This window comes from Scomber scombrus, chromosome 11 (assembly GCF_963691925.1).
Source record: "Scomber scombrus chromosome 11, fScoSco1.1, whole genome shotgun sequence".
NCBI lineage: Eukaryota > Metazoa > Chordata > Actinopteri > Scombriformes > Scombridae > Scomber > Scomber scombrus.
In genome coordinates, this window is record NC_084980.1 from 26,144,321 (window position 1) to 26,159,448 (window position 15,128).

General features: G+C 38.8%; 1 protein-coding gene across 1 annotated transcript in view; it reads left to right on the forward strand.

The window, feature by feature from the left end:
* The first annotated feature begins 2,999 nt into the window (after nucleotides 1-2,999).
* LOC133990338 (guanine nucleotide exchange factor VAV3-like) overlaps nucleotides 3,000-15,128 on the forward strand; it is a 48,056-nt gene continuing 35,927 nt past the window's right edge. The window contains exons 1-5 of the mRNA XM_062428618.1: nucleotides 3,000-3,203; nucleotides 6,400-6,516; nucleotides 13,501-13,559; nucleotides 13,994-14,059; nucleotides 14,704-14,821. Coding sequence (XP_062284602.1) covers nucleotides 3,000-3,203; nucleotides 6,400-6,516; nucleotides 13,501-13,559; nucleotides 13,994-14,059; nucleotides 14,704-14,821 — 564 coding nt within the window. The remainder of the gene's footprint in view (nucleotides 3,204-6,399; nucleotides 6,517-13,500; nucleotides 13,560-13,993; nucleotides 14,060-14,703; nucleotides 14,822-15,128) is intronic.

Sequence of the window (15,128 nt, forward strand, 5' to 3'; positions counted from 1 at the left end):
ATTCACCAAACCATGGGAGACCACTCCCATCAGGACAGAAATGTTTATCACAGGATAAAGGTGATCACTCAGAACAATCTTGATTTGCAGTGATCCTTCCCTATAAGGGGGCAAGTGGACCTAAACCATGTCAGCAAAATGCCCCCCACAGCATAACAGAGCCACCAGATCCTCTCACTGTGGAGGTCAAGCATTCAGTCCTGTAATGTTCTCTTGGTGAACGCCACACGCGCCCTCGCCCGCTTGACCAGAATAAACCAAAAGATGACTCATCTGACCGTATCACTTTTTTTCTACATCTCTGTTGACCAGGGCCCGATGGTTTTTGCACCGCTGAATTCTCCAATGTGCATTCATCTTTGTAACGAGGGGTTTATGCACTGCAACCCTACTAATACAGCCCTTTCAAAGTAATTGTCAATGGACTGTTGTTGCTGACAGTCTGATCACGTCCTGCATTGACATTTTCAGTCACCTGAGGAAGAGTTGCTCCTCTGTGTTTTCTTACTTATCACACTAATGCACGAGCACCACGGTCATCAAGTGTGCATTGTCGACCACAATTTCCGACCCTATTTACTGATGTCTTTCCCATAGATCTAAATGCAGATGTCACATTAGTCACTGTTCCTATTGAAACAGCACCCAGTTGAGCAGTCTTTGTGACTGAACCTCCTGACATCCGTGCACGAACAATGAACCCTCTTTCAAAGTCACTCAGATCTTTTCCTCTTGACATCTTGTTGCAAAATTTAAATCAAATGGGCCTGCTCAGCATTTTTAAACACACCACAGAACAAGACTGGATGCCAATTGCTTGATTGTACAATGCATTGCATCTGTGCGAAAGCATCTGCAGTCATTATGTTTCTTCACTCATTTATTTAGGTTTTTCCTTTAGTTTGTCTGCTGTCTGTGTATTTTTTCTAATTCCATTTTCTTCACTTGTTATTTATCTGTTTCCTGCACTGCTTGCTGAATTTCTCCCCTGTGGATCAATAAATTCTTATCTGATTAGTGTTTATAATACTATACATACTAATATACTTTCTATGCGGGAATGCTACCTATCTCCAGGTTTGCTGCAAAATAATTGAGTTAACACTGTGATTTAGGGATATGCAACATAATAGCACAAACCTGAATTAAAAATGGTCCTAAATCTAGACACAGGGCCTCATTTAGGCAATAAAACAGGACTTGTCTTGTCAATTAATATTTTCCTTTGGTGGTGCACATACCCAAACTCATTTTAAAATTAGATTAGCACAAATATGAGCAGTGATTCAGAGGTCTTATTCCAGGCAGGTTCTGGGGCCGCAGGGTGTTTCCTCCCTTGCCCAGTTGGCAATCCAGCTCAGATTTTCTTCAAGCATGATTCATTTAACTACTTTCATTGCTATTTTATTCCCCCACTTTCCATAAATAATGTCTAATCAACCTGTTCTCATTTAACCTCAGCTCTGGGACAATTCACAACATGTCTAATTTCAACAAAGCATTTGCTGAAATTAGACATGGCGTTTTGTTTTTGTTGTATTTGTGCAAGGAGTGCTCTTATGCATCTGACCCCTACAGAAAGGCAATCAAAATCAATTTAGACTATGTGACAGAGATTCAATTATAAATATAAGATGTTCTCTCTACTTTATTTTTAGGGAAACCGTCTGATATTGTAGAAACAATCAGATGGGTGCTATTAAGTGATTTCCTATTTGTATTCAAGTAATTAAAAGAGCAACTTCTTCTGCCTAAACTCCTGTAATACAAGTTGAAATTGCACGACTCTGATCGATGTCCAAGGAAACATCAGGCTGGCTCACATAGACTGAGACAAGATGGGATCCCTCGGCTTCCTTCCTGTGTTTATGTCATGGGCTTAATGACAGCGATCTACAGTAAATCCCACGGCAGGAGGATGTCTCCCTGTCACTGTCAGATCTCTTTACTCTTTTCTATCTGGTTATATTTATATTGAAACATAGTGGCATACGCTAGAAAAACCTCAGATTACAGTCACCTGTCAAAGCTGCTTTAATCCACATGGAATGTAAGCTGAGAGTGGGAAACTGTGGGGGGGGTGAAAGGATTACTATGTACATACTTCATAACATAGCCTATGGGGATGAGTGAATAAAAACACTGAAACGATAAGTCGATTGAAGAAAATATGAATTGCTAAAAACTTCAACAATGAGTCAATTCACTCATTTATCAAGCCAAATTGTCACATACTTGCTGGTTTGAGCTTAGCAAATGTGAGGATATGAATATTATGAATTTAATATCTTTGAGTTTTACTTTAAAAATGGCCCCTGCAGCTCTGGAAACATTTTCTTTTACTATTCTATGACATTTTATAGAGTAATCAATCCTAATTGATCAAAATAATAATCTTCAGATTCAGTAGTCTTGCAAATATTAATAATTTGTAATAAAAAAAAAGAACCCTAATTGTGCAGTTCTTAAAGTCTAAAATGATTTTTTTTAAAGCCTTGAAACCAGGCTAACATTACTGCACTGATCCATGCTAAATATGTGAATATATCACCACAAACTACAGCCTCAGAATATAACCATTGAGTCCATTGACAAAACCATCAGAAACTTTTTTTTTTAAAGATACACATTTGCGTAATTAGACCCTGCAGGTGAAGTCCTGCTCATTTCTGAAGAAGCTTAAGGGGATGTATAATCATTGTATAATTTAAATTGTTTCAGTTACGACCACCTCTGTGGAAATACAAAAGAAGGAAGGGGAAGTTCACACAGACAGAGGGGGTTTCACGGCAGTCAGCCCAGCTGTGAGCGGCGGAGCGCTCTTAAACTGCAGCAGCTCTCTCTGTCCTCCAGAGGCGATGCTGGAGTTTGGAGAGACGAGCGGACGAAGCTGACGGCTCTACCATGCCGTGCACAGGTTTAAAATAGGGACAAAGTTTTTCTTATATTTTGGCATTACACTGTCCCCCCCCCCCTCCCCTCCCCTCTGCCCCGACAACATGGAGTACTGGAGGCAGTGTGCGACTTGGCTGATCGGTTGCAAAGTGCTGCCAGCAAACCATCGCGTAACTGCGGACACGGCGCAGGTGTTCGACTTGGCGCAAACCCTGCGGGACGGGGTGCTGCTCTGCCAACTGCTGAACAATCTGAGACCTCACACCATCAACCTGAAGGAGATCAACCTCAGGCCACAGATGTCACAGGTACACTGCCAGTTTTCTGCAACTTTGTTATTGTAACACGTGCAGAGAAAGTGTTGAAACATGTCCACATTAATGCAGACAGACTATTAAGCTACAGCAGGCATGTGATGTTAAATGTCAACAGTCAGACCTCCAGTTAATTAGCTATGTGTGCACAGGTTGTAAAATATGTTGTAGTAGCATATGCATCAAGCAGGTAGACTGCTGCTTTTTAAGAAATGACAATAGGAGATGAAAATGAAACCTGCAAAGTCTCAGTGTCAGCATTATGGCATATTATATAGTTTTTAGATGTGTTGCAACACCTGCATGCAACAACTCATTGGGATTCACGAGACTTCATTCAGTTTAATGCAAAAATATGGGATGACTTTTTCTCTTTAGGTTATTCCATTATTTTAAGGATATACTAGTAAATTAGTGCCACGCCAGCATTTCATGTTTTGCCATCTGTCACACACACACCCTTATGGTCCAGGACTGGGGAACAGAAACCTATCCATTTTCTTCTGGCATACCACGTCAAACTGATAACTGCCACTGTAAACATTTTTAGAGAATAACACCACACAGTGACCTCTGACAAACTCACTTGGAGATTATCGTCTGGTGCTGACCCATCTTAACCAGTCAGTCTTACTTCTTCTTCTAAAAACATGAAACTAAATGGAAGCTCTCGTTGAGTAACTGAGGAATGGCTTCATGTTCCTCGGCTTGTGAAAACCAAAGGAATGGTCTATGGCTTGACCTCTCTTTACCCATAATTCCTCATGCTGCCACTAGAGAGGCCTGATAAAATCCTGGCTTTGATCCACCCATTAGTTAGAGGACTCTTATTATTTGTGCAGCAGCTCGTAGTTTACTTATGAAGTCAAATAACACGTGTTGACAGTCATTGTACGTCTTCATGATGTTTCACTGCTCTGAAGGCCAAGACAAAGTGCATCTAGAAATGTATTTTCTTATCTTTTAACCACGTGTCACTGTGTAGATCCGATGTGATTCATATTAATAGTGGATTATTTAATGTGGTGAAAATACAAACAGTATATTACTGAGCGTGTGATGTATAGCAGTGTATATATCTCTGATGCTGTCAAGCAGAAATCTTTGGTGAGACAAAATAGAACAAAATACTTTCTAATAATTAGGAGGCGTTTTTGTGCACACTTCCTGTGCACCGGCTCGTGTCTTTCAAACAACAATAAAAGTGATTAGATCTTTTATCAGCCCCTATTAAAGTATGATACATGTCACAAAAGTATCATCTAGTCAGACTCATAAAACATTTGATTTCAAGCAAACTACATTACACGTATTGGCATGTTAAGGTTAACAGACGGATCACTGGATCTTATAGGTTTAAAAACTAACTGAATAAAAGGTTTATTTAAGTTTCTCAAAATTCTCACAAATAAATAGAGATATTTAAAAAAAACCTTTAAAAATCTTCAGTGTTAAATAAAACTCAGTTTATTGAATCAGACATAAGACTGAGATATACAGCGTACTGTGAGTGCTGTATGTCCATCCGTCTTTTATCTTTTTGATAGACAGTGAAAGAAAACCCAAGGCATAAAGTGCCGAACAATGGATAGTCATGGCCTGCAGCTGTAGGCCATCTGAGTGCGGTTGAGAAACGCATGTGTGTCAGTGGGCTCCTGATTTTAAGTGGCCCTTTCATTGGGTCCTGCTGACCTCCGATCTTAGAAATGAAAACAAGCGTATGAAGGACTGGAGGATGGAAGTGCAGTGTACTGTGATAAAAATGCACCCAGAAGTGCTATTTTTGTTGCACTGTGTATTTGTCTTCTGTGCAGATGCAAAACATGAAGTGGAAAAATGAAGTAGTGAATTTTTTATTTATAGGTCATGAGAAAAAGGTGTTCTCTGCGTGTCATTTTTTTTTTATTAGGGAACGTGAGAAAACAAGAGAGAACTCAGCATTATGACAAAGTTAAATAAACATCAATATATATAAACACATAATAAATCATGTCAACAGTCAAAAAGCATGGCAGAAGGGTGTCAAATTAAACAAACTCCAGCTCGCTCATGTATTAACTTTATTCATAGTTTATAATTATTTTTTTAAAAGAATCAGTGAAGTTGAGGATGCACTGTTTATTGCACAGTAAAAGTAGATGTGAATAGAGTGATTGTGCACCAGGCGTGTCTGTAATCAAGAGTATGAAGCTGGTGGTGGTGCAAAGCCATCATGCTCATGCACTTCCTCTGCAGACGAACAGGGCCCCAGGGGGTGGTGGAGTGATTACAGGCGTCTCCATGAGAAGCTGATGCGATAAAAAAGAGCCTATCTATTCTCAAGAATCTTGTTACAGCTCTGTTTTACTACAAATTATAACAAATGCATTTCCTAGTTTGGTCATCCCTTAAAAATGTGCTCGAAAAGGCAAATTATACCGGTGAAGTTAATGACTGCATACGTGCTAACTGCACTGCATGTTTTTTATGCAGAGGATCCTGAACCTTAACTCATAAGCTTAAGCACATTTAATGAAAGGTGTTTTGATAGCACTGTTCCCATTAAGAAAAAGATCCTAATAGGAAGTGGGACCAAAAAAAGCACATGCTTAGTGGTTTCATTTCACACCGGGAAACTTTCAGTTTTCACTTTCAGTTTGCTGAGTGTGTATGTGTGTGGTTCACCTTCGCATTTATAGAGGCGACTTCAAAATCTCTGGACTGTCACGACACTGTTAGAGTAATAGATAAAATGTTGGGTTTTATTTACCCAGGTTATGAGATATTAGGCCATGAGATCATGAGTCATGGTAGAACTATATAATGAAGGTGAATAGGTTTTCAAATTTGTTATCAAAGCACTGAAAAATGATCTTTGAAACATTCAACGGCATTAATAATGACAGCATGTTGATTTTGAATTTTTTTATTTCCAATTTGGGTGAAACAGCCCTTTAATTTTGCAGCTGGTCCAGGTGTTGCCGATTGTAATTATGGATCATATTGTCCTCATCAAAGACAAGCAGAAAGGAAAATAGCCAAATTGAGCATATACAAACTAAAGCAACCTGTGGGGCTAGATACCGATAAAATACTGTATGCCTTTTTTTTGCAGTTTGGGTGAACTTACTCTTTAATTTTACTACTAGAATTAAAATGTTTGTTCATAATACATAACTGATACCAAATTGATGAGTGTCAATTCTTGCAGTTCCTGTGTTTGAAGAACATCCGGACATTCCTGACGTCTTGCTGTGAGGTGTTTGGGATGAAGAAAAGTGACTTATTTGAAGCCTTTGATCTCTTCGATGTTCGAGACTTTGGAAAGGTATTTATCATCCTGTTTATTCACCACAACACAGTGAAAGTGATGCTGTTTTCTCTTCTCTTCTCTTCTCTTCTGTATGTTTGTGTTCCTATATTTGACTCTCTCTTCCATTTGTTTGGTTGCAGCCTTTATTAAAATTATAGACTACACCTGTGCCTTTACTGCCATGACATGTAAAAAATAGCAGCTGATGCCGAGTTATTGTCATCTAGTTTAATTTGATGTAATTCAACAAGAGAGACACTTGCTGCCATCTCTCTTGGCTACAATGATTTATGAACTTTCACCAATCAGTAGTTCATCAGTTTACAGTTTTTCTCCAATGTTTAGATGCATTTTTAAGAAGTTACATAACCCAAACCCACATTTGAGAATTGGTGACACACTTCTTTTTAAAAAAAATAGGAAATCATTCCTCATAGGGAAAAAAAAGCAACTTTTTCTACAGAGTACATCAAATCATTAGCTTATAAATGAAATTGACATAATAATTTGTCCCTCCCTTATCCCTCCCTCCCTCCCTCCCTCCCTCCCTCCCTCCCTCCCTCCCTCCTTCTCTCTTTCTTTCCTCCCCCCTACCTTCCTCCCTTCCTTCTTTCCTTCCTTCCCTCCATCCTTTCCTCCTTCCTTCCTCCCTCCTTTCCTCCCTTCTTCCTTCCTCCCTCCTTTCCTTCCTTCTTCCTCCCTTCCTTTCTTCTTTCCTTCCTTCCTACCTTCCTTCGTCCCTTCCTTCCTTCTTTCCTTCCTTCTTCCTCCCTTCCATCCTTCCTTCCTTCTTCCTCCCTTCCTCCCTCCTTTCCTTCCTTCTTCCTCCCTTCCTTTCTTCCTTCCTTCCTTCCTTCCTTCCTTCCTTCCTTCCTTCCTTCCTTCCTTCCTTCCTTCCTTCCTTCCTTCCTTCCTCCCTTCCTTCCTTCCTCCCTTCCTTCCTTCCTTCCTTCCTCCCTTCCATCCTTCCTTCCTTCCTTCCTTCCTTCCTTCATCCCTTCCTTCCTCCTTTCCTTCCTTATTCCTCCCTTCCATCCTTCCTTCCTCCCTCCCTTCCTTCCTTGTCTCGAGGACAACACAGGAGGGTTAAATATGCTTTCGTAAAAGTAAAGACAACTGCATGAAGAACTAAGTGAACTAAGTGAATTGTCATCACCGCATCATCATATTTGTAATAACACAATTAGCAGTAATGCATCTGACTATTGCAGAAAAACTATAATAGAAATCAGAAACATGCTGAAACATCCCAGTCACACACATTCAGTCCAGTGAAAAATGCATGTAGTGTAACATGGAGCCAGTCAGAGGTGTAATACTTTTCTAATTGTTGAACATACATGGTGTGTGTGTGTGTGTGTGTGTGTGCATGCATGTGAGTTTTAAAGCAGTCAGTGTTCCCCTACTCATTGCGTGGTCTTTTTTTATGATGCACTACTGACGGGATTGGTGGACTTCTTTTTATTGCTGTGTTCTTGTGAGAGCCGGTTTTAACTGTGTTCACAGTGTTACCAGGTCAGTGGGTTTGTAGTGCGTTCCTCCTATATCTGTGGATCCTGATTTGCTGAAGAAAGCACTCTCTCTCTCTCTCTCTCTCTCTCTCTCTCTCTCTCTGACCAGCCTTATTCCCACATTTCCTCAGTTCAGTGCATTCAGTGCACAACTTTGCCTTAAAGCACCATGAGTTGTCTGAGCATCTGTTGGCCATCCTTAGAGAAAAAACTTTATAATTTCTTCCCAAAGCGAGTTCATTTTCTGTACTGAATGAATTTATTCTATAAATTTGGTATAGTATATATAGAATATACATATAGTATATGAATATATGTATATGTATAGTATATAGAAGATAAAGTCTGTATAAGCACATATGTCTAACATGACTTAATTTGAGTTACCCTCTGTCCTTTAATTACAGTTTTTTTTATTCCTCCAAATTGAATTGTCTATTTTAAATAATTTAACAGCAGTAGTGGTAATTAACAGTATCTCATGTGGTTTGAGAGCTGTAGATATACCTTGTTTATATGCGAGACAATTTTAATTAAAAGAAGTATTCCCCAGGCAAAATGCATATCAAAGGTATATTATACTTTATTAAAACATTTTATTCACTGGCCTATAGAATATAGAGAGTGGTCATTAGTGTAACGGAGCTAAGAGGGACTGCATATTGAGCTTTGCGTGCAGTTTCCCCACACAGACTCTCTTTTCTTTCAGTTCAGTGTGTTGCGTTCTAAAGAAGCTTCCAGTTAATCTGGCTGCTGATAATCCCACAGGGGAGGTGCTGCCTGCAAATATGTACAGTACATCCAAGCCGGGCTGCATAATCTCAGCCATGTTCAAGAGTTGTCCATCAAACAAACAACCTTCCGGCAAAGGGAAGATTGCGTGGCATCACTACTTTTTTTTCTTTTTTTTCTTTTCATCATTAATTCTTGTTAAAAAATATGGGTGTCTGCAGGTTCAGTGATTGGGTTGGATGGGCTCCAGGAAGGGTTGTACAGCTGAACAAGAAATGCTCAATCTCTTCTTTATTTTTCCGGAAAACATCCAAAGGAGAACATCTCAAATCTCAGCCAATCTAATCCACTTTGGCTGAGTTGTGCCAACTCAGCCCGTAGACTGAGCATTAGTCCACTGCATATCTAATGAGAGCTCTCTAACCTACATTCCCCTGCTGACTTACAGTACTACAGGCTTCACTCCAGGCAGCCACGCTGACTGCATGCAGCGGCCTGGAGGCTAGAGAGATGAAGGCAAGAGGGAAGAAATGTGTTTATCTCTTCCCTCAACATAAAATTATATCAACCTCTTGACTGCAAAAGCAAATTGCTTACTTACTAAATTCAGGTGAACAGAGAAGGCCTTTCTATTGAAGGAATGGCTATTTGGCTCTTCTTGGAAATTAATTCAGAGAATTCGACAAACGGATGAAAACTACTCTCTCGTCCGTATGACTAATTCAATGATCGTTTGCCAGGAAGTTAATTTGCCCAGCCCAGAATGAGACATTTGTACATATGGATAAAATAGATAAGATATAATGTGTTACTTAGTGAGTTTCAGAGGTGATGTTAAAGGCCGATTTTATTTCCTTTGGACCAACACAGGCTAGCCGTTTACTCCTGTTTTAAGTTGATGTATTAAGCTAATTAGCTGCTGGTAGTAGCTTTATGTTAAGCTAACGGACATAATCAATCATCTCATCTTTCGGAGAGAAAAAAAAGCGAATAAGCATATTTCAATTCAATTTAAAATAGTTGACAAATTCTGCATACAGTGTGACGAATATATCAGTATCATCACCACATTTAAAGATGGAGGGACACCTTCTAAAATGCTGAGGTTTGTAGACTTTTAACCCTTCCCCATCAATGTAAGGCTGCTCTTGTTTTCCATAATCTGCGTCAATTTCAGTGATATTACTATTACTGTTTTAGTGCAATTACTTCCTCAAAAAAAACGTTGCAAAGTGGTTTTGAACATGTTAAATTGTGCATTGTTTATGTCCTTGCTTCCTAGCTTGCAGCCTTCTTCTTAATTGCCTTTCTTGGAGTATTATTACTATGCATTTCTGCATGTGTACCCCAACTATCATTGGAATAGCATAAAGAGTCATTACTATTTTTAGTGCTACTAGGGTGTGTTGGTGTTCTTAAAAATAGCACCCTATGGTGTTTAACTGTATAGTTTAATATGTGTAAATACTCGTGCTTGTATATTTTAGTTAATAAAATAACGTACGGACCGACACGCATATTTAATTTGTGACATGATGTTACAGCTTTCTTTTTTATTACTTTCATTTTTTCATTTAAGATACACTTTGTCAACAGGCCACAGTAACCACAGGGCGGTTGGACTTCAGCTTAGCTTGTGGCTTTTCTTCTTAAGTCACATGTGGCTTAAACTAAGTGTCATATCTGTCAGACTTGTGAGTTGTGAGAACAAATTGTTTTTAGGACAACTTACCCTTCACAAAGTAAGCAAATGTATAAATTCTGTAGTTTTCTGTATATGGCTTTTTATTTGTCTCTAGAGGAGAGTGAATGGACACACACACACATATATATATATAGAGAGATTTTTTTTATATACATGCCTATTCTGCACACAATTATCTGTCATGAGTGTTAAATCAGTAGTAATGGGTGTTATTTGCAGGGATTGAAATTTACACTCACAATGACAGTTGATAAAAGTTGATAAAATGCATTCTTGATACACAGTTTTCTCAATGTTAAAGCCGGTTGAATCTAATGCTGCTAAATTTACCAATATTGTCTTCAATCACTGTACTAATTTCAAAAGATGTTGTCAAATTGTTGAAATAAAGAAAAATTGATGTATTTAGGTGTAATTTGGTACATTTGTCAGGGTGTTGAATGTTAAAGCTGCAGTAATTTACACCATATTGCAAATATGTAAAACATATCTCAGTTCAAAGACAGAATTTTTTTTTTGTTGTTGTTTCAGAAAAGATTGAATTTTGACGGCTGTAAATAACTTGTACAGATGCAGGTACTTTAGCAGCGTCGAAAGTGGTCAGTAACACCACAAAGAGGGACTCTCAAGTTACAAGCACACCTGGGTTCAGGCAAAAACCACAGCACTCATTCACACAGGAAGAAGCGATACACTGCAGATAGGCAGGCCGTCATATCTAACCCCATCCACTACCTCGTGCTGTCACTTGACACGTTTTAATGCCAGCGACAGAAATTTAAAAAGTGAAAGTGTTGAACGCAGGGTAAATGGCTATTTTCTCTCTAATCTTAGAGATTGAAGTAAATTGCTGTGTTTGTAAAAAGCACTTCGGCTGATTTCTCACAACTTTGCACATTGGTCATCCTTATTTAACACATACATTTCCTTTCACTCTGTCTCTTATATAACGAATATCAATGTGTGAAATGCAATTACTGTATGACTAAACATCGGACAAGTTGATGCATGTTACAAAACAATGGCATTTCTATTGGTAGATACTGAAAGACCCTGGTAAAATGTGTAACTTCAAATAGAGAGCACTGTTGTGTTGTGGAGAGACGACACACAATGGACTTGTGCACAGTGCAGTGTGATAGAGAAACACAAACAGCCCATGGTTCATCTTTTCGGTCAGTAGAGATAACTGAGCGGATAAAATTGATGTTCAGTGGAACACTAAGGATTATTATAACAGAGTATCCATGTGCCAGAAGTCATATATAAATCTGCTCTCCAGTTGTATTTGTGTTAGCAGACACAAACATGCACAACAACTATAGAGCAGATAGAGAGTAGAGTAAATATGGAGTAGATGCTTCGGTGAGAAAAGACTGGTGCATGCTGATTGATATGCAGCCTTTAATAGTGTAAACACACTTTTTGATGCTACCTAGTCTTCATCAGAGTCAAAGAGGACAAAAGCACAAGGGAAAGACATGCGATACTGTCAATCTAAGATAGGGTGTACATATGTTATTGGGTTGAAGGTGGATATTGATTTCAAACCTATTGAAGGGCAGCAATTGCCAGAGTTAACAAGCGGAAACACAAGAATACACATCTCTGAGTTACATGAAATCAAGCACAAGAGGCATGAAACATGAATTTAGAGGAAGCATGACAAATTCAAGCTCTTCATTAAGAGAGAATCCATCAGTAGTGTCAGAATGTGTGTGTTTGCACTATTAAAGGCTGCAAATCAGTCAGGAAGCTCCAGTCTTTTCTCTCTGAAGGATAAAATTATACTTAGTGTTACTTGTTTATTCAAAGAAGATGCATGCATGAGCAGGAAGTTACTTTTTTTTTTTTTTACATGCAGAACTGTAATGTAATCATTTACCTGAAATGTGGCTGAGAAAATGTGACTTTACAGTATATTAGTGTTGTGGAATTTTTAATTTGGACAATAATGACACTGGCAAAGAAAGACCAAATGCATAAGACTGAACTTATTGATTCTTTTGGGTTTTACTTTCAGTATTTCTCTCGCTCTCCGTCTCGTTCTCTCACAAACACCACCACCACACCAACACAAACACACTTTGTTTGATGCATAGGTGTGAGAGTTTGAAGTAGCGTGATCATTTCCTGCAGGCCATCTTGACTTACTTTTGTCACCATATAGTCTGTCTTTCTGTCTGCGGTGGGTTTTTTGCTGTCATGTCATACTTATGATTGAAATTTGATCAATCGGTGTGATTATAATTAAGTACAAATGTGAGTAAATCAAGAGTATAATAGAATATAATCATTTAGAAAGTAAAGAGAATATTGTACAAGAAATGCTTTGACCATTACAACACAACACACATACCTACAACATATTACCATGCCACTATAACACTATACAACTAAAGGATATTACTATACTGCACTATACTAAAAGAAAATATACTGTTTTCTGTATGATAAGATGATATGTGGTGTGATCAGCTGTAATGGTAATGAATAGTTTCAGTACAGTTTCATGTGTTGTTCTGCTAGTTTTCACTCAGGTTATGATGACATACTTTCATAGCAAGCAAATACTGAGTCTTATTTTGGTCTGACAGTGACTTCAATTCTTGATGAATCTGTTGTTTATATTTAGTTGAATGCACATTAGCTACCAGTGCCACTACAGGTACTACCACTATGCATTTTCACTTTTAAAATATAGTGTTTGGTGCATATTATCCTGCAGTGGACGGTCATCGTGGTGGATAATGTGCTGGAGATGGTTGACCTGAGACGTCCATAGTTGTTTGATTTTTGGGCACTCCTGATTTATTAAGCATGGAGTCAAATATATCAGGGCTTTAAGAAAATTTAAGTCATTACGTCTTAGATGTTGACATGCATGGCACTTACAAGTTGAAAAGTGGTAATATGGTTCCTCCAATATGACATAAATATGGCATTAGCATACTTAAGCAAGTAGATACTCTCTCTGACACACACTCTTCCGTCTCTCCCTCTCTCTGAACTAATCAGCAACATAAATTGTCCCACACTTGTTTTCACCAGGTTGTGGACACTCTATCCAAGCTCTCTTACACATCAACTGCACAGCAAGGAGGATTCAAGTAAGTCACCCAACATTAAACACAAACTGCTGTTATAGTGCCTTGAAACCAAGTCTGGCCTGGATGCCAGTAGGCATTATCATAAAGTTGTCAAAGGTGTATTTTTAATGCAGCTATGCTTACACTTCTTAGAAAATGTTCCCTCCAACTCCCCCCCCAACACCTGCACCTCCTCTTAACCTCCACTTCAACTCTACATCTTCTTCCCCATACTGACGTTGTTACACGTCTGGCCTCAATTTCTGGTTTCCAGTCTGCACATCTAGTCCAGTCTAGTCATATGCAATCTTTCATTTCTGCTGTTTAACATATATTAAACTTATGTTTTTTAATACATCAAAGGTTTCTTACCCTATATCACTCATTAATAGTTTCTTCATTGTGATTTGTCTGTTAAACACTGAACCTCATGCTGCTTTTGCTGTCATTTCCAGGCCATTTCCAACAGAGGAGAGCCTAAAAGACGAGGACATTTACAATAATCTGGAAGACTTGATCGAGTATGTATGAGGCTCCTCTCTGCGGGATTATTTCTGGTGTTGATAGAACATGATTATTTCGCTCAGTATCAGAAACCACTCGGCTCATCATCCATGCTCTCCAGGGGTCTGGACACCCACGTGTTTTGGTAAAAGGGTTGGCTCCGTTTCTCTGTTACTGTCAGAGGAAACAAATGAGTAATTCTGCATGCTTCTGCTGAGTGCTTGCATACCACCCACATCAAGGTTCTGGATGGGTGCTTGTGACAGTGACAATGATTGGCAGATAAAGTAGAGTCTGAAGACGGGTATTGAACCGACACAATATTTGTACTATTTTCATCCAACAGCAGTGTTTCAGAGGAAGTTTTATTGAATTGTTCATCATGCTTTTCTAAAGTATTTCATTCTGTAGTTAGTACATGAAGTGTTAGGTAGGTAATGATGAGTTAATGAATATGAGAAAAAGGGCAGTTTAGGCTCTTAATGTAGTCTTTATAGTGTAGTATATGCGATTACAAATTGTCTGTGGTTTGTTGTTTATCTGTCTACATTTCCTAATGCTCTTAATATTACTATTCTTACACAATGTGTGTGTGTGTGTGTGTGTGTGTGTGTGTGTGTGTGTGTGTGTGTGTGTGTGTGTCTGTGTGTGTGTTTCATAGCGAGAATGTCCCCGAGGACGAGGACGAATTGTATGCAGCAGTCTACGGGCTGGAAGAAGACTACGCAGGCGGAGAGATCTATGAAGACCTCATGAGAACCGAGCAGCATCCCCCTTTGGTACTGCATACACGTACACACAATAATTAGAAAAAGCATTATAGTGTCTGAACTGAATTCCTCTAAATGGAATAATACATCCACAACGTCCTAATTGCTAATCCTAATTGCAGTCACTCCTCGACTTCTCACCGGATGCAATTACACGGATGAAATCCTGTTTAGAGAGTAGAAAACAGTGTGTAGAATATCAGGATATCTAGATGTACCGAGAGTCTTTACTGAAGTGAAAGTAGCGATACCACAATGTAAATATACTAATACTGTAAGGCTGCATTGCTCCAATATTACTGCTACTCTCAAGCAT